At 39.6% G+C, this 20,510-nt stretch overlaps 1 protein-coding gene across 1 annotated transcript; it reads right to left on the reverse strand.

Annotated features, from left to right (window-relative positions):
- Positions 1-1,237: 1,237 nt before the first annotated feature.
- On the reverse strand, positions 1,238-20,075 carry Mmadhc (metabolism of cobalamin associated D). Its single transcript, XM_037204758.1, has 8 exons — positions 19,922-20,075; positions 19,575-19,631; positions 16,088-16,232; positions 14,529-14,746; positions 11,536-11,641; positions 10,365-10,495; positions 3,121-3,207; positions 1,238-1,755 (listed from the first exon to the last, which is right to left on the reverse strand). The coding sequence occupies exons 2-8, from the start codon at positions 19,581-19,583 to the stop codon at positions 1,561-1,563; spliced, it is 891 nt and encodes a 296-aa protein (XP_037060653.1). The 5' UTR covers positions 19,584-19,631; positions 19,922-20,075; the 3' UTR covers positions 1,238-1,560.
- Between the last annotated feature and the right edge of the window lie 435 nt (positions 20,076-20,510).

Genomic DNA, 20,510 nt, shown 5'->3' on the forward strand with positions numbered 1-20,510 from the left:
AGGAAGAGCTGTTAGATTAAGTATGCTACACTTGGCTGTACTTGACTTCCAGAAAGCAAAGCATTTTTGTCCCTTAATATAATTTGGCTATATTTGGAAATAGTTTTGTTACTATCAGGGGTTGCTACTATATCTAAGTAGGCAGAGGCCAGGGTGATGCTGAGCATGCCACACATTATTGACTAGGTTCCCAAACAAAGACTTATCTACTCGAAGTGTAAGTGCAGATGTGCCCACACTCTCCTTTGGGACAGTAATAGAAGCAGCCCTAGGAGAAAAGCAGAGTTTTGTTCAACTACAAGAATTCAATTGGTGTTACAAGTAATGGGAAGTCCAAGGAAGACAAAGAAGCTTTAAACTTGAAGCAAGAGAACCTCTGTATTAAGTGCAGCATGCCAAAGTTGAATTTTTAGACATGTATTAATCAAATCTTGTAAGATACACATTTCAGTAAACTTGAAGAGCTTGAAGGCACGCCGAGAACAGTTCCTGTTTCTTTATAAATGTAGCACTAGCATCAGTCAGCCCTAAAGTTCTCCAACTTCAGTTCTGCAGCTCTGCTGGTGCTTAACAGACCTCTTGATAACTACTGAGAGTAACAGACACCGTGTAAATAAAAGAATCACAGCTATGTGCCTGTGCTGTGTTTAGTTGGATAATATTGTACATGTTCTTGTAGTCTTGTGTAAGTAAACATAATGAAATGGCTACCTGAGGTATTTTCCTATATTCCAGTACCTAATCACCAACCACTTCCAACTGCTATCAACAAGTCATAGACTGGCGGAAACCTCAGCAAAGAAAGACAATTCATTTAAAGTTAGTAAGAGTGTAACAAGCTCTGCTGAATACTAGAAAATGAGGCACCTTGGAGTGATGGAGTTAGCGATGTGATTTGGAGCTGAGGCATCAATTCATCCGAAAATAAATTATATTTAACTGTCTTAACTACATAGTTAAGAAATGTTTTTTAGTGTAAGAATGAAACTGATATGCTTTTATACATAAAAGATGTATTACTTTCACTATTTTTTCCTGCTGACATTGATTCAAAATAGCACTCAAACTAGGGTCAGTTTGATTAGCAGTTAAGAAAAATAAATTAGAAGAGTAAATCTGCAGAGAATCTAGAATTATCAATATTATTACTAAAAACAACTTAAAATTTAATGTTGTAGATTCTTTAACCTGTTAAACAGTTGCATTGTTAAACTATTGCAAGAAAGAAAACACAAACTATCGTAGCCAAATGTATGATTTATTTTTGGAAAAAATAATTAAACTAAGGTTTTCCCAATAAAGGGGAGAATTAACAAGAGACCATACATACCCTGGTTACATGTTGATGACCACATTCTACAGAATGTGGGTGTGTTCAACATGTACTCCAGAATATGAGCTAGCATTTGCAATATTGAAATCTAAGTTGCCTGCCAATGTAAACCCATAAATGATGAAATAAATAACTAGAAACCAGAATCCCAAAGAGGCTGAGTTCCTCTGCAATGTTTATACAGAGAATTCCATTACAGACAGAGTTGCAATTATCACAGTGCACTGTTAGTTTCCACTGAGCTTCCGAATGATATGGCTGTCTGCTGCTGCATTAGTGAAGATACTTCCTACAAACACATGAGTACCCCAGAGACTATGACGGATCACTTTACAGCAGCCAAGGTCATCAACAGAGAATCCTAAATGTCGGTAGCGTTCATCTGTTTCAAAAAGTGTGTTGTTCGTATAGGGTCCAAAAAACTACAGGAAGTAAGAAATGAAGTATTAATATTTTCATTAGGAAGAAAGACATTGTAGGAATATTTATATAAATTCAAGTGCCTATGTGTTTCAATATATTTTTAATACAAAAAAGGTCACACGCATACCAGGTGGTGGTGGCACATGCCTTTAATCCTAGCACTCGTGAGGCAGAGCTAGACGGATCTCTGTGAGTTCGAGGCCAGCCTGGTCTACAGACCGAGATCCAGGACAGGTACCAAACTACACAGAGAAATCCTGTCTCAAAAATCCCAAAAAAAATCACATGCAATGCCTAAACTAAAATTCTAACCCTTCCCAGTTCTTGTGCATGCTAGAAATGGGAAATGAATTAGCATGTAAATTTCAAGTTACCTGGAACTGAATATGTACCATTGCACAAACTTTAAAGATGAATAAAACATAAGAGAATCATTATGAATCATCTCCATCACTGTTACAAAAGGAGACTAAAAGCCAGAGGTCTTCTAGTCCCTATGCACCATACTTGACTCTGAAAAGTAACAAGTATGTATTTCTATCTTAAAATTACAAAACGATTTTATGGGGCTGGAGCGATGGCTCAGAGGTTAAGAGCATTGAATGCTCTTCCAGAGACCTTGAGTTCAATTCCCAGCAACTACATGGAGGCTCATAACCATGTGTGAGATCTGATACCTTCTTCTGGGGTGCAGGCAAACATGCAGACAGAACACTATATATAATAAATAAATAAATCTTAAAAAAAATGATTTTATTACTTCTTGCAACTGAAGTATGTGACCATGACTATATAAAAGCTTCTAAAAAGTTACTTCTACATTTTTTTTTTTTTCCCGACACAGGGTTTCTCTGTGTAGCTTTGCGCCTTTCCTGGAACTCGCTCTGGAGACCAGGCTGGCCTCGAACTCACAGAGATCCGCCTGCCTCTGCCTCCTGAGTGCTGGGATTAAAGGCGTGCGCCGCCGCCACACCACCACCACCACCACCACCACCACCACCACCACCACCCGGCTTTCCATTTTTTTTTAATAGTTTATATTTTCTTAACTTCAAAATACTTTGGTCTTTTAAGAAACTAGACTAGACCACAGTAATTTCTAAGTTTTAGTTTACAAATAGTAACCATACATATCTGTTTCATTATTATTAACAAAAACAATGCCATTAAGTTCTCCTAAATTTGTGAAATCAAGGGACTTACAGTAATTCTACTTCTTTGGATAACATATTGAGTTGTAAAGAAGTCTAAATGGATGCTTGGTGTTTTTTTTTTTGCTTTTTTTGCCAATAGGCCAGTTATAATTTTATGATAAAAACCATGTCTACTTCATAGAAACTGGTTTTTAAGAAGTATTTACTCACTGCCAACCCAGATGATGGGTCAATGAAGTCAGCCCAGTATCCTTCAGCCCGAAGAGCATAGCAAATTTCCTTAGCACCATTAATGAACTGCAAAGGAAAAGGTAAAATCAGTGCTGCATCTCTTTATGTTCCTTAAAATAAAATGTCATTTTATTGTTTAGGTTGCCCAAGGCTCTAACATAAATTGGGGTAAAACAAAACAACAAAATCTGAATACACAGGTAGGTGAAGCAAAGGAATAAACAGCATACCCATTTTTCACTAAACACTTATGTGCCTTTTATAGATGATGTCTATAATTGCTAAATACCATGTACAGATCAGGATTTTGGTCTTAGTATCTTAATTTCTATGGTTTATTTGCCGATCAGAACTGTAAGTACTGAAAATACAGTAGCAAGTTTAAGTCTAGACTATACTGCTGACAAAAAAAAAGCACAATGGATGCCTAAAAACCAAGGGCACAGCTTTAATTCTAGTCATAGTAAAGAGATAAAAACCAAACTCAATATCCTGTTGAAAGCTATAAAAGTGATCAGAATATTCAAGGCAACTATTTTTATGCTTGAAAAAGTCATAGTCTAAGAAAATGGGAGCAAATGTTTATCTTTATCTTTAGAGACCTTTTATTTAAAGGCAGGAAGTAGGTGATGGGTTTTTGTTTTGGTCAACTTGACACAAGCTAGGGTCTTCTGGGAAAAGGAATTCTCAACTAAGACAATGCCTCCATCAAATTAGTCTGTAGGCAAGCTTGTGGGGCATTTTCTTGATTAATGATAATATGGGAGGATCCAGCCCATTATGAGTGGTGCCATCCCTAAACAGTTGGTCTTGGGTGTAAGAAAGCAGGCTGAACAAGACTTGGAAGCAAGCCAGTGAGCAGTGTTTCTTCATTGCTTCTGCTCCAGTTCCTGCCTCCAGGTTCCTGCTTTGAGTTCCTGCCTGGACTTCCCTCAAGGATCATCTGTGATAAGGACATGTTATCCAGATAAACTCTTGTCTCCCCATGTTGATTTTGGTGTTAAGTGCAGAAACAAAAAGTAAATTAGGACAGAGTAGATTCCAAGCAAAGGGATGGTGTCACCGAGTCGAGGAGGCAAACTAAGGCAAACTAAGAATTCTGGATCACTGAAACCCTTGGAATTTGTCTGGCAGAGTGCTGCAAAGAGGCAGACATAAACCAGGATCTGAGTAACCTATGCAGCAATTCACCCTGGTTGCTCAGAAAAATGCTGAGCTGAGTAAGAAAGGGGAAAGATTCTAACAGGCCTAGCAAATTCTCAAACTGTGAAACTTGTAATATGCAGGGGTCACACGGGTTTCTGGTCCAAGAGTGGAGAGACACAACACTTCTGGCATTCAGCTAACACTGGCTCTAATGTCCAGGATTTAGAAATGCAGAATATATTCTGCACCAAACAAAGTATAGTCCTAGAGTAAATCTAGCTCACTGATACAGCCACATCCATTTATTTACTTAATGTCTATGGTTGTTTTAACAGTGTAACTCAGAGCTTATAGCTGAGGTGGATTGCCCAAGATGCCTATAATACACAAGTTCCCCATCTGTGGATTTATTTTTTATGGTTTTGGTCAACTGCCCTCAAAATATATACTAATCTGAAAATTCTCGAAGTAATGAAATAATTTGTAAGTTTTAAATGACAAGCAATTCTGATGAATGTGATAAAATCTCACAGCATCTAGCCAGCCAGCCTGGGATGTGGACTATTTTTTGGTTGAGTGCATCCAGACCGAATGCTACTCCCCTGTTAGACCCGTCTTGATGATCAAATCAACTGTGGAAGTAGCCCAGAAACGGTGCAGACTAGCCCTTCATGTCCTTAAGAATAACCCCACTGTGCAATGACAATGATGATTGCAAGCAGCACACACCAAAGAAAACCTTCCTTTAAACAAACAGCCAAGTATAAAATGATTGTGAAAGAGACCATATTCACTAAACTTTGTTGACAGTTACTGTTATTCTGTAGTATCAGTAATTCCTATTAATCTTCAAAAGTGCTGCTCACATACACTAAGCTCTATCATAGGCATATAAATACACTGTAATCAAAGTTAAGGTCCTGCTCTTATCATCAGTGGATAAAGAAGATGACTGTGTCTGAGACTTGTTAAAGTATATAGGAGCTACCACGATGTTGGTACTAATGAGGTAGACCAGATCACACCAGAATGCAATTATTCATGCTGCTGTCACTGACTGAATTAGTAATCAGACTGAGTCTAAACAGGCCAGTTCAGCAGACTGACGGCAAGCAATCAGAAGGGGCCTAGTGGACCTGAGCCAGCATGAAAATTAAGTCCTCCCTGTTCTAACCCTAGAAGGAAAGAAGCAGTTTACTCCTTGTTCTTCTACTTTCTTCAGCCCCTCTATCTCTACGGCCAAAGCCTCTGTTCAGCTTTCAAGAGCCCTTGATCTGGACTAGAGACCAAGAGAGACAGTTAGATAAGGAAACTGAAACTGGGCCTGAAGCGGCTTTCCCTTTTTGACTCTCAATACAACACACTGTGACCTTAGAGCATAGGCCCAGCCTAACCAAGGAGTATGTTTTACAACACCAAGCTGAGTACTGCTCACTCACAGGTTGCCAATGTTCACACCATGCTCAGTTAGGCAAACTCCGAGCTACAGCCAACACTGTTTCTGGACTTCATGTCTACTTGGGTCTACAAATGCTGCCTGTGCACATTTGTAGTCTCTGAACTTCACTTCTCTGAGGGATATGCCACTTGGAAGTCACTTTGCTCAAATAAACTATACATTTCACTTGCCACAACTTCTTATTTTTTTCAGAACTACATTTCACTTTTTAAAATGAAGTTTAGCCGGGTGGTGGTGGCACAGGCCTTTAATCCCAGCACTTGGGAGACAGAGCCAAGTGGATCTTTGTGAGTTCGAGGCCAGCCTGGTCTACAGAGCGAGATCGAGATCCAGGATAGGCACCAAAACTACACAGAGAAACCCTGTGGGGGGGGGGGAGAGGGAAAGGAAGTTTAGTGATTTCTACGGAGGCATAGCACCTAAGCTAATCTTCTTCTCCATACCTACCTGTACACTGGTGACATATAATAAATAATGCTGTAGTCTGTAGATTATCACCCACACCCAACAGTAACATTTGTTGATATATTTCATAATCTTTGTTAATCTTAAAAACAATAGTCATTAGATCATATTCCAACTTAATGAAAAAAGTCATACTTAAAAACTAAAAAGAACAAAACAAAATAATGCAATAAAGCATGTACAAAGGTTAACTAAAAGAATATTATACTATTACAAGCACCAGCAAATTTCTCCTAAGGCAGACAGTGGCATCTGCTGGAAAAAAATCAGAATAGGATATGGAGAGTAAGCTACAATTGTCAACACAGCTGCATGCCAAAGCCCACACTTGTCAGAGGAAACTGAAAGAACTATATTGAACCCGGTATCAAATCAGGGAAAAATCTTGAGTCTTGTATAATATTAGAAGGACCAACCCAGGGGCTCAGGAGAGAGAACTACTAACGGTGAGGACTATTTTCGGGAAAATAGAATCTCAGCACACCACACCGAGCTCTATAGTCCACTTGCTTTAATTTCTCTGGGATAACATCCTTTATACACAGCTTCAGTTCTGTTCTCGTGCCTAGCTCCTTTCTTGCCTGGTTTCTCTCTTTATTTATCTACTGCTCCCTCTAAGTTCTATCTTAATTCTCTTGTCTTAATTCTGCCTCATCTAGGTCTTCTTATCTCATTCTTACCCAGATAGTACTTCCCCATCTGACTCTTCCTCAACTTCCATTTTGTCCACACATTCTCTCTGGTCAAAATCCTCCTTATCCCTCTCCCTTCTGTCTCTAAATTCCCCACGTTCTTCCTAAGTCTCTCTCTGCAATCCAGTTATAAACCCAATCAATAGCAAAGCCCCGGTTGAGCAAGGTCACCAGGCTTGAATTCTATGGGGTCATAAAGGCAGGTAAGAATTTTCCTCGGGCAGTGACCACCAGGCTTTCTTTTTACAATCCAAAATGGGAGAGGTAAAAGAGGAGGTCAACTGAGTGCTAATGACCGGTTAGTATATGAAAAGGGGGATCTATGTGCTCAGTCCACATTCCTAGAAGTGGTTAGGTTAGGGGTCTATTAATAAGGTTGTATAAGAAAGGAGGGTCTCACCCTAAATTGCACAATAAATAAAGCTATCCGCCTGATCTAGGAGACAGGTGTTGTTTCATAAGGCCTTGGATGCTTGATAGGCATTTTAGATAAATATACTGTTAGGAGTTCTTGGAAGCACACAAGAAAATCATTTTAGGAACCAGCTAATTAATATATATAAAAGCTAAAATATCACCAAGACTTCTTAAGCCATGGCTTGACCTTTGGAGAAGTGCTTGACTTTTCTAAGTAGTAGCTTTTGTGATAGTAGCTGAATTCCATTATGTTTTCCCAGCACTTGAGATGATCAGCAACCAGCACTACTAATGTGATGTGTAAGAATGAGCTCTGGAGCCGCTCACTAAGTGATGAGAGCTATACACCTAATTAAGCCTTTAACATGTAAATAAGATGATACTGTCTACTTAAGTTCTCTTAAATCTGAAAGTATACTTGCTTTTTAGATAAGGCCTGAAATTCACTATGTAGACCAGGCTGGCCTCAAACTCCCAGGAAGCCACATGCCTCTGCCTCCTGAGTGCTGGGATCAAAGGCATAGGCCATCACACTCAGCCTGAATATCACATGTCTCTATTTAATTCCATTTTAATTAGTATATAACAAATATGCTCACATCTGTTAAAACACTATGGCACGTATCAGAAAGCTCTATGTGGTACATTTAGGCAACACATTATTACTATAAAATACTGCTGAATATGTAAACTATATTATCACAAATAAAACCATCTGGCTAACTCCAAAAAGTAGTAAAATGTTTAACATTGTCTTACATGGAAATCAGTAAGGGGATTTTTCAACTAGAGACCTAAGGCACTCAAATGAGACATTCTTAATCTATCATAGGGAAGAATATTTTCTTGTCCTATAGACAAATTTATATATTCCAATATCAATTTTAAGGTAATTACTAAACAGTTTTAAATTATTATATATATATATATAATAAAATATTATATATATATAATTATCTGAAATTTTTATCTGATTGAAAAACAGAATGCTATGGTATAAGGTAAGCTAGGGTCACAGCATATGTATTAAGATAATTTCTGGGCAGGCATATCATCAGCATGCATCAAAATTTAAAATGATAGTAATTCAGCCACCTTCTGTCTAGGAGTTTATGGAGATTAGTGTTCATAAATATATGTAACAATGATTTTCACAGCTGTGTGCCAGTATAGCAAAGTTGGGTTTTCAATTTATAAATCACAAAAAAAAATTTAAAATAACTTAAAATTTTTAGTTTATTCATAATATAATGCAGATGTTATTAAGAAATAAAATATATCTACATATACTGGTACAGAGAAGTGTCAAAACCTATCTTTAGCTGGGCAGTGGTAGAGCATGTCTTTAATCCCAGCACTGGGGAGGCAGAGCCAGGCAGATCTCTGAGTTTGAGGCCATTCTGGGTTACAGAGTGAGTTCCAGGAAAGGCTCCAAAGCTATTCAGAGAAACCCTTTCTCAAAAACAAAACAAAAAAGCAGGAAAAAGATGAGATGCATACTGTATTGTATCTTGTCACACTGTTCAGTATTGCTCTTTATCTCTTAGAGATGATTGAGCTGATTTTCATTATTTACTTTTTATGCTATAGAGGGTGTAGGGGAAATACGAGAGGACAGAGTAGCATATTTCAGAAAAATTAGAAATTTAGAAAAATCCTGAAAAGGAATAAATTGAACTAAAATTTTCAAGAATACTAAGAAAAGTAGCACTTAAAAAACATATTTATGATGGGCAGTGGTGGCGCACGCCTTTTAATCCCAGCACTCAGGAGGCAGAGGCAGGTGGATCTTTGTGAATTTGAGGCCAGCCTGGTCTATAGAGTCAGTTCCAGGACAGCCACGACTGTTTCATAGAGAAATCTAGTCTCAAAAAACCAAAGGAAAAAAAAAAAGAAAAAAGAACCACCACCACCAACAAAAAATCTATTTACTTATTTCATGTGTATGGCTATTTTGCCTGTGTGTATGTCTGTGGACCATATGCATTCTGGGTGCTCACAGAAACCATAAGAGAGGAATGGATTCCCTGGAACTACAATTACAAATAGCTGTGAGTCACCAAGTGTGTGCTAGGACTCGAACCCAGGTCCTCTGGAAGAACAGCAAGTGCTCTTGACTGCTGAGCCATCCTGCAGTCCCCGAAAGTAGCCTTTTCTCCTTGAAAAAATGGTGCCATTCCTTCAGTGCTTGAAAGATTTCACAGAACAAATACAGGGCAGAAAAGACAATTTATGGCGGTAGTTGTACTGTTTAAATGCATTAGTGATAACTCAAGAGTCACTAATATGAATTGGTGTTGAGTTAAGGAAAATAAATTAGACTTCCTGTTGGGATTTGAATTCCCTACTTGTCTTCCCTGCAGCTTACGGTTTCTGGCTTATCAATAATCTATCTGCTCAATAAGTCTGAATCTGTGCCTGCCTGAACTGAACGTTGTCTTGTCTTGTCTGTGTCCATCACAAAAGTGTTTGCTCTGTACTTACGTAACAGCACAGAAAAGCATCACATAGGGAAGAACTAGGGATACTTTACAGAAATCTTTAACCCAGTTTTACTGACTCCAACTGCCCCAGAAGCACTCAGAAAAGCAAACATTTACTTAATAATATCCATTGCTGTTTCCATCATTTATGGCTGATATTTATTTTATTAGGTTGCTTCTAACCTGTTGGCTGCTTTCCACAAATGGTTACCACAACACAAACATACACACATTCATCATTCTGGGTCATGGGCATCAAACAGTACACAACATAAGATTACAGCTATGCAACAGTTTAAGTTGTAAAAGCTGATTACTTGGGAAACCCAAGGCAAGTAAGATTGGTGTTACATTGTTCTGTTAAAGGCAGGCTAAAAAAACCAGTAGAATAGCAGTCAGTCTAACGTAACCTCAATGTTTATTATTAACTCAGCTGTGAAGTCCACCACAGTCCAGTCTCTTAGAATGTAAGAGGGGTTTTCATAATAATGTGTTGCCGTAACTGCTGTAGTGGCATTTAAAGAAGACAGCATTAAGTTATTAGGAAACTGGAAGACTTACCTTCTCCAAGAGCATCTCTCTTTCAAGTTCTACCTCTTCACTCCACACAGTCATGTCATTTTCAGTTTTCTGTGTTACAGTCAGAACCATCAGTTTGTTATTAGCCACTTCTGGAAAAAGTGACTCAAAATCTAAAAATAAGAATATAAACCCCAAGAAGAAAACACTTAGTTTACACAAAGAGCTTTAGTTCATAAAGATAACTTACTCGGGCAGTTTAATTCAGTTAAATTACTGTGCTAAGGCAGTTTTACGAGTGTACACTACCTCTGAAGCCTTAAATGAATGCAGTTTTGTTGGATGAGCTGAAATAGCAATGCCAACAACTCTGAAGGTTAAGCTACAAATACACTGTTTTACTATTAATATGATTTTCAAATACATTTGTCACTAAGAGTTTAATGACAGCTGGCCAAAGTGCAGAGGAGAAGTGACATCCGTATCACACCAGCTCTCAGAACTCAGGGAGGCCTGGAGTGAAACAGTGTCTTCCGGACATGACAGGACCTTGTGCAGTCAGGAACTCCCAGCAGCTCTGCAGAAGCCCTGCACATGATGAAGAGTTAACATTCTAGCAAGCAGCAGAGAGAGGCTCGCAATTTCCCAACCCTAACTGAGGAGCTATGGTACAGCTGATGGCCGCTGGGGGAAGGAGAATCAGTTTTCTTTAACTGTGCGGCTCCTAGTAGGTTGAAGAGGCTCTTGTGAGCAGTCCCTACCCAGATGTAAATGGGCAGCACCAAATGGACTCCATAGTTAATTTTTAAAAAGAGAAAGATACGGAGTTGGGTGAGGTGGGAACAGTTCAGGGAGGTAGTGGTGAGATCCTCCAGAAGGGAGAGGAATGGAAATGAATATAATCCAAATTCACTGCATAAAATCCTCGAACATTCTTCTTTGCATATCATATATAAACTTATAAAAAAATAGTTACAACAGTTACACAAGAGTAGAAATACGACACTTAAGGGAAAGTTACTATAAGTCCTACTATTCCCATGTAACTGAAACGAGTTCCAATGTCAGAAGACAAGTAATCCTTTCCAAGCAGACATAATAAATATCAACACACAGAGCCTGACAAGTACTACAAGTCCATCATTAAGCATATACAGACATTAATAACATTATCTAATACACATTTTGTGTTTCAATGTAGAAAGTATGATACCTCTTTGCAGCAGTTCTGGACATGTTTGGATTACACACTCAACTCGGGCACTTTCAAAGTAAGTTTCTGCACTGTTAATATCTTGTTCAACAGGAGCATCACTACTCTGTGGGAACAACAAGGATGGAAGGAAAAACTTGAGTTCAAATATCAAGCCATATTTGTTAAGAATTTAAGTTAGAGCTGGGCGGTGGTGGCGCATGCCTTTAATCCCAGCACTCGGGAGGCAGAGGCAGAGGCAGAGGCAGGCGGATCTCTGTGAGTTCAAGGCCAGCCTGGTCTACAGAGCTAGTTCCAGGACAGGCTCCAAAGATACACAGAGAAACCCTGTCTCAGAAAAACAAACAAACCAAAAAACCCAAACAAACAAAAAGAATTTAAGTTAGAAAATTTTAAAACATGATTCTAATGGAAAGTAAGGTAATGCTTACTAAAATGAGTATAAATTCTCAAAGTGCTAAAATTTAGCCACAGCTTCAATATATTAGGCCCTTTGAGAGGAGTATACAGTATAAAAAAATAAAGTATTTTTAAAAATCCAGCTTTTACACTCAAATAGATCAGATCTAGCAGAAGAAAAGCAGCATTTATAAAAACTGTAATTCAACATGAAATTGCTACAGAATGAGAAGAAAGCTTTGGGGGATAGAGTTTGGGAGTGAACCATTTCGCTAGGAGGGATCAGAAAAAGCTGAAACAGTAGTAATAGATGTGGGTGTTTACAGGCAGAACACAGGTTAGGAATTCACAGGAAAACGATGCACCAAGTGCAGGAAGCCTGCAAAAGCATGCAATTCCATTACTGTTGTTATTCCTTTCACTTTTCATACAAGGAAACAAAGGCTCAGAAAGGTTAAGTGACATCCTCAAAGTCACAAGCTAAGTGCTCCCGTCAACCCCTGAACCCAGACGGACGTATTCTCTTCCCTAGTCCATTATGCTACAATAGAATGTCCCTAAAAATGCAGGTAAAAGAAACAGTTCTTGAAGCCTGACAGAGCTGAAAGGACAACAATAACTTAGGAACAAATTCACAGATTAGAGAAAGGTGATTTTGAAATTATTTGTGGGAACATGCTAGTGAAGGCAGGCAAGGATAGTCCTATGATTTTTATCTGAAGACGGAAACGATAGCTATCCTATTCATTTGACTGATTAGACAGCAATAAGGACAATCTTTGAGGGGATCAAAGAACCTCTTCAGTATTAAACACAAAATCTGGGACCTACTAGATATACAAATAAAGACACCCAGTGGGCAAATGTCAGAAATGATACCGAGTTAGGAATTACAGAGACTTAAAGCTAATGTGCTAGTGACTAAAGAGGAACTTAAACGAGAAGATGAACAACAGAATTTGTGGGAAAGATCAAGTATTTGTATGGAGAGGAAGAACAAGGAAATGAGAAGAATGAGCAAAAATCATCTAATATAAAAAGATTCAGGAAGTCAATGACGTGTCATCCGATACAACTCATACTTGGAGAGACTGGTGTCTGTAACAACAGGGGCTGCCAAGATGGCTCAATGGTTAAGAGCATGATTGCTCTTGCAGATGATCTGAGTTCAGTTCTAACATCCACTTCAGGAAGCTCCCACCCAACACCTTGAACTCCAGCTCTAACGGATCTGATGCCTCTTGCCTTCATGGACACCCGCACTCGTGTGTACGTACCCACACACAGACACATATACCACATAATTAAAAAATAAATCTTTAAAAGCAAACAAAAAGTCATCACTACCACAGAAACCCAGCCAAGCAAAAAACCTCCAACTCCTATATAGCAATGCCACATCTTAGGAGTATGACTCAAACTCTGAGATGTATGTAGTCTTCTATGTCTAAGAATAATGGTGTAACTCCAGTTTAAACAACTGTAACACGGGGGCTCAGGAGGTATCCTCGTGTAAGCATGGAGATCTGAGTTTGGACTGCCAGCACCCACCTAAAAAGCTAGGCACAGAGGCACACACATCTGTATCCTAGTGTTGAGGGCCTTGCTGGCCAGCCTTGCCAAAATAAGAAGCTCTGATCCAGTGACAGACCCTGCTTCACAAAACAAGGTGGAGGAGAAACAAAGGAAGACATCCGTCTATGCACTTTGGTCTCCACTCTTGTGCAAACACATCTGCACATACATTTGGACATGTGTACACACATATACACACAAGCCCATCATATAAGCACACATGAAAAAGAAAAAAAATCACAAAACCCTCTCCTAATACCTTAGAAACTGTTTTTTCTTCTCTCCCCTCCACAAATTTAACATTTATACTGCTTTCCTTCTAGTTGACTGCATCTGAACAACTTCAGAAATCTCAAAAATTTCTTAAGCTATTAAAGGGCTAGAGAAATATAAAGTGAGTGGGAACTAAGTCTATCAACAAATTATAACTGCCCCAGGTGGCCTGGAACTCATGTAGGTCAGGCTGGCCCTGAACCTAGAGCTCTTCCTCCTTTTACTGGTCAAGTATTGGGATTACAGGTACCACATCACATCATGGCTGCCTATAATAGTATTTTTAGAATTAAAAACAAGAAACCTTAATCTTTAGCAATACAGAAAAATAATTTGAGTCATATTTAGAATAAGTAGCTACCAAAAATGTATTTTTGGCTGGGCGGTGGTGGCGCACGCCTTTAATCCCAGCACTCGGGAGGCAGAGCCAGGCGGATCTCTGTGAGTTCGAGGCCAGCCTGGGCTACCAAGTGAGTTCCAGGAAAGGCACAAAGCTACACAGAGAAACCCTGTCTCGAAAAAAAAAAAAAACCAAAACAAACAAACAAAAAAAAGTATTTTTGAAGAACTATTTAATAGAGATTACAATTTAAACATGTAAATTGGATGGTGCTAGTATATTTTTTTAAGCCTGCTTATGCTGCTTTTGTATATATTGACTTTTCTTTTTTCACCCTTTCAATAAAATGTACTCAGTAATTGAAAAGTAACACAGTATTAATAAGAGCAACAATATACCAACCAACCTGAACCTCATTCACATACTGTGCTATCACAAACTCGTGTCTTTCAGTTGAGAGAGGCTCTGCTAGAACATCAGGCAATGTTTTATGGGTCAGGCTTTTCTTCTGGGAAGCAGTCCCATTGAGGTGACAGTCAAAGCCCATATTCCCAGGAAGCTGGAACCTCTGATCCTGAGGGCCAAATGGTCCCATAGTTTCATCAGGCCACACTGTCCGGGAGCCTGAAGGGAATAAAGGGGGCTATCCAGTTAGTCTTCATGTGGTACAAAGGGGAAGTTAGCTGTTACAAACAACAGAAACAGAATCCAGGGAAGCTGTAGGGCTTTGAATGCCCTGGTGAACTTACACTGTAGTAAAGCTTTTGAAGGAACCAAGATTCCATGTGTTATGCCTTTGGGACACATTAGGTTAAGCTTCTAAAAGCCTTTGGTATTTCGGCAGGCATTATAAACTTTCAAGTATGGAACGTAGAATTTCTCAAACCTTTCTAACCACCACCCAACCTCTTTAAATAGCCTTGGACAATGATTCGTAATTTGGAAACTGCTGCGAGAATAAAGAATATTTATCAAGAAAGGAACATAATTAAAACACCTTAGAATGATTAGTATGACAGTGATGCAAATAACAGATTAAAAGAAGCACTGCCAATTCCAGGTAAATTATTCAACAAATCCATACTAAACACACAAAGTGCTTGCTACGTTGAAGAGATTAGCAAAGAAGCCTAAGTAGCAAGCTAGCCTAGGGGATCAAGAGAGGGGCAGAAGCAGCTGAGGGAAGACTGGATGTCAGAGGACAGGAAGACATCAGTGTGAGGACTGGGGGGATGGTCAGCCTGAGAGTGCACACTGTTCCCCAGAACTCGACCAGGGCTGCCCACAGCTGCCTGGAACTGCAGGTCCAGGGACTGAACACTCTCGAATGGTCTCTACGGATACCTGCACTCATATGCCATATACACAAAAATAAAATAAAAATAAAATCTTAAAAAAAAAAAAAAAAAAACTTAGAAATCTGGGACCAAGTGTAGACAGTACTGGATTTTCAATTTGGTCTTTTTTAGCTTTGTGACAGTAAGAAAACAAGATGCACTAAATACTGAATTTTGATATTTTTCTTTGGGTAGTAACAGGCTATACAGTAATCTCTCTTTTAGTTAGGCAGTGAGTTTTAGTTCTTAGTCATGTGATACTTAGGAATAAGTAATACACAGTATACTATATTGCCAAACTATGATGTTTGGGAGATTAAGTATATCAAATATGCTCTTTTTAATTAAAGTTTTTCATTTATTTTACATCCTGATCGCAGTTACCCCTCTCTCCTCTCCTTCTAACTTATAACAATTACAATGTGTTTCCTGGGATATATTCCTATAAAGAACATTGTTTTATTTTACTTTTTGTAATAGTATAACTTTCTGATATATCTAGGTAGAATGGTATTTTATTATCAGTGGAACAAACAAAAGTTTAAAAAGATGTATAAAACTCCAAGAAAAACTATTAGCGAAAACATAAAAGATTTTACAAGTATGATAAAAGCAGTATTTTACTTACATATATCTGGGGGTGCAGTGGCCACATGAGACTCATCAGAACCCGAAGACCCTGCAGTTGAAAAGGCTTTTGGCGTGACAACTCTTTTCACTAAGGAACAGAATCCTGGGAGATAGGAAACCAGTCTGGCCCTGTTACAGAGCACCTAGTAACAACAGAAATGAACAGTTTTGGAGACAAATAATACATTCTGACAAATCTTCATATTGTGTTTCATCTTTGTGTGTGCACACACATATGGTGCATGTGTGATATAAATTACGCAACCTCTCATATTTTAAATTAAAAAACCCTTGACTCCCATCTTCCCCTGGCTTGTATACACTCAGAAGGTTAGAGGAGGGCAGGAGTCCTGGTCTTTGAGACAGTCTCTCACTGAGCCTGGAGCTGCTGTGGTGGTGGGGTCAAGTCCCAGTGATCTTCCTGTCTCTGCCTTCCCCACAGTGCTAGTGTTACAAGCATGTGCAGCCATGCCTGGATTTTTACGTGAGTACGATTTCAAATAAGGTTCTCATGCTTATGCAGTAAGCTAATTCATCCCATTGGGTTGTATCTTTAAAAACAACACACACTACTATCTCTGTGGACTATCTACTATGTGACAAACAATATGTGTACTTACAATTAAAAAACAAACACTATGAGAGTTGTCAGAATCAAAGCGGGGAGTGGGAGGGAGTGGACAAGTGTGGCAAGCCCTAACAAGGAGGGCATGCTAAGAAGTAGGGAAGTTTTCGAAGAGACTATTAACTGATAAATGAACTGTCACAGAAAGACCACCCAAACCATAACCTTGCACAAAGGCCACTGTAGAAACAAAGCAAATCAAACATTTCTAAGAGGATGTCTAACCAGTAACTGCCTATTCACCTTTGGACTGATGCTACCTGGTGTTGATCCTCGGAGCCAAAAACAATCCAACAAATTATGCAACCCTTTCGTATTTTAAATTAGAAAACCCTTGACCCTCAGCTCTCCTCCATCCCGGCCCCCCGCCCTGGTTGCCTACAACCCTACTTGTCTTGCCAGGCTTCTTGTAATCACTCACTCTCAAATAAACTCTGCTCTTCAGATTCCCCTTAGACCACAACACAAACATCTGAACAAACAGTATGTTGCTCTGAGATAAAAGTGTATGTTTTTTCGAATAAAGATCACAAAGTGAATCTATAAATGCCACCTTATTTAATAAATACCACAAGTGTAGAGCAACTAGTAAGATTCTGCTGTCCTTAAACCAGAGACTTGAGAAGTATCCTTGGAGCCTAATGTTTCCTTTCCAGTCCTTTTCTTCTTTAACTGCTGCAGACTGTGCTAATTACTTCCCATGCTATTACTTCTTCTTCATTCACTTTCCTTAATTTTAGCATATCTTTATGGTGTATTTTCTGATACTATGTTTACTTCCCAGACTGAGTTAAAATAGATGAATATGTAAATAGATGAGCATGGACAGACTTTTAGCAGAATACTTGGGTTAGAATAGTTCAATGTAGAAGTTGCCAAATGATTTCCCAATACAGCTAATTGTTGGGAAATGAAGTTTTATTGTAACGCAGACTGCTTTCACACTGTAACATCAGCATTAGCCTATGGCCCATAAAGCTTAAAATATTTGCTAGCTGGCTATTTGCATTTAAAAAAATATGGACATCACCTGGCCTGGAACATCAGGAATGAGTTACCATACTGAGTCATGATTGTCTATATTTCAGAGCGCAGACAAACAGAGTATTTCTCACATGAAAGAAAAGGTCTACAGTTAGTTACAGCCATCTGCAGCTGACTGATGCAATCTGAGTACAGACTATTGCTGTAGTACCTTCTGACTTCACAGGGAAGCAGATGTCTCTTCACCGAGAATCATGTGACTTGGGAAATTCTATTAAAACTTTATAACTTTCAGGAAAAAAAGGGATAAAGTAGCTATATCCAGAAGAGTGGCAAGTTTGGATGCTAAATTACGGGCAGTTTTATAACTCTGGATGTTAAGTAAATTGTTAAAGACACATGTATATGCATATTTCACTACTAACATCTGCCAAGAAATTACAACACATATAAACCAACACAAAATCCTTATGGTTGACATCCGAACAGTAGGATTTAAATTTGTTTAATATAAACTTCATTCCAACAAAGAACTTTTATCTTCCAATAAATTCATCCAGTAAATTCATCCTACTGAATTCATTTAAACAAAGTCAGTGCAAATATTAGCATTCTATTCTATTTCAACTAACTTTGCTCCTTTGAGTGTTCCATAGGCTCTTTCATAACACACCCCTTTAGGGCAGATTATGGCTTGATAAAAAATTCATCTTAAAACTTGGCTCTTAGTCTTGTCTCTACCTTCAAACACTTTGCAATAACAGGAATGCCACATTAAAATTTTCTACTACGGCCCTGGTTAAATTACAACTCTAATGGAGTTAAATTTCTGAGTACAGCACTTAAGATTCCCTAATGTTCCACCATCTCCCAATCCAACTTCACCTCCTACATACGAACCTTGCACATCTTACGTTCAGGCAGGCAGAAATGATACACTAATATTTAAAAGGCACAAGGAAGATTTTTGTATATAATGCCTGACTTTCTAATTCAAATCTTTGATGATCTAAGTTCCACTCATCTCCCAAAACTCAAGGTAAATATTTTTTCCATTAGGTGACCACAAACTCCCATTTTCTCTTATGCACAGATCTCTCACTATACCTTCTCCAAGCTTTCAAAAAACTATTACGTGCTAGTTAAAATTTTTTTTTTTATTTTACTTTGTGTGCACAAGTATTTGCCTGCATGTGTGTATGTGTACCATATGTGTGCCTGGGGTCTGATGAGGCCAGAAGAATGCACTGAATCCTCCAGAACTGGAGTCTCAGAGGGTTGTGACCTGTCTTGTGCCTGGGTCCTCTGCAAGAGCGGCCTGTGCTTCTAACAGGTTAGGCCTCTTTCCAGCCCCTATCATGTGCTACTTTTAATAAAAATCTTCATATATTTCTTATACCCTTTACCTTATATGAACTAAGGTAGGATAGGATGTGTCTAGTACCTGGGCACTTACACTCACGTCTGTGAGTGTGAATAAGAACTTTTGTAGAAACTAGAAGGCCACTTCCTATACTGGTAACTTCAAAACTTCAGGTTAACCATAAGGTGTTTTTTGTTGTTTGTTTTTGTCTTTGGTGAAGGGCTTACAACATATTCTAAGTATTTACTGAAATGACTTCAAATTTACTGTTGAAAGGACGCTTGCACTGAATAATACGTCTATAAAATATGAAATCGGAGAAACAGAGGCACGAGAACTTAATAGAATGTTTGTGTCCAACTACTTTCCTACCATAAAAACTTAACCTCACACCCTCTGCTCCCCGGCACGGCTGGCACAGAAAGGCGAAGACTGCGCCAACGTCGTCGTAAATTTGTCCCTCCGTTTCCTGACAAGCTCCCCAACTCCCTGGTTGACCCAAGAGGGACTTACATGAGCCATCTCTAGTGCAGAGGGCGGACACAGATTCTCCCCTTCGGCAAAGAGTCCCTGGGAAAGAGCAAAACACAACAGGCTAGTGCCAGACCCCGCGGACCCGGCGGAGGCTCGGGCCAGGCGGTGTCCGCGTGTCCCTCCCCATCGCCGGGACTCGGGCCCCGCGTCCCCGGGAACCCGTGGAGCCACCGTCCCCGGGAACCGTCTGAGCTCCGAGCGCAGGCTCGGCCGGAGCCAGCGGAAAGGCCCGGGGCAGAGGTGGGGCGACAGGGGCGATACCGACAACGGGTCCGGTCACCCCGGAGGGTGCACGGGACACCGCGAGCCGCGGCTCGCATCCGTACCAGTCACGCAGGGACTCCGCGCCAGGCCTCACCCCGTCCGCCACCAAGATGGCGGCTGCCAGCGTCCCCACAGCCCCGCGGTTGACGCCCAGGCCTGAGGAGTTGCCTCCGAGCGCATCGATGCGGCCCGTCGATCGATCTTCGAGTAGCTGATGCTCTCAGGGCTCCAGAAAGGTGAGCTGGCGTTCCATTGGATAAACTGGTGGGGTGGGTCAAGACGGGGGCGGGGCCGCGCTGGGAAGATTTAAAGGACTCAGTGCCAAATTTTGGTACCAACATTTGGTAGATCTTTGCTTTTCATGGACTCGTTGACAGATTTTTGTTGTTGTTGTTTTAATTATTTTTGATTTAAAAATTTATTTATGCGCATGAGTGTTTTGTCTGCATATATTTTGTCTGCATATATATGTGGGCCGAAGAAAGAGTTGGTTCACTGGGACTGAAGCTGTCATGTGGGTGCTGAGAGTTGAACCTGGGTCATCCGGAAGAGCGACTTGTGCTCTTAACTCCTCAACTCTCCAGCTCCCTTTGACAGACTCTTTATCCTCCCCTAAGACTTCCCTACAGTTTCCAGACACTTCAGTCTTCT

Source organism: Peromyscus leucopus, chromosome 4 (assembly GCF_004664715.2).
Source record: "Peromyscus leucopus breed LL Stock chromosome 4, UCI_PerLeu_2.1, whole genome shotgun sequence".
Classification (NCBI taxonomy): Eukaryota; Metazoa; Chordata; class Mammalia; order Rodentia; family Cricetidae; genus Peromyscus; species Peromyscus leucopus.

What these genes read in the sequence shown, in the direction of transcription:
- Mmadhc (XM_037204758.1), bottom strand. An exon ending in CACTGCACCCCCAGATATAT is followed by an intron (nt 14,747 to 16,087) that starts GTAAGTAAAATA and finishes TATTCCCTTCAG; the next exon opens with GCTCCCGGACAGTGTGGCCT. An exon ending in TCCAGAACTGCTGCAAAGAG is followed by an intron (nt 10,496 to 11,535) that starts GTATCATACTTT and finishes TCTTATTTTTAG; the next exon opens with ATTTTGAGTCACTTTTTCCA.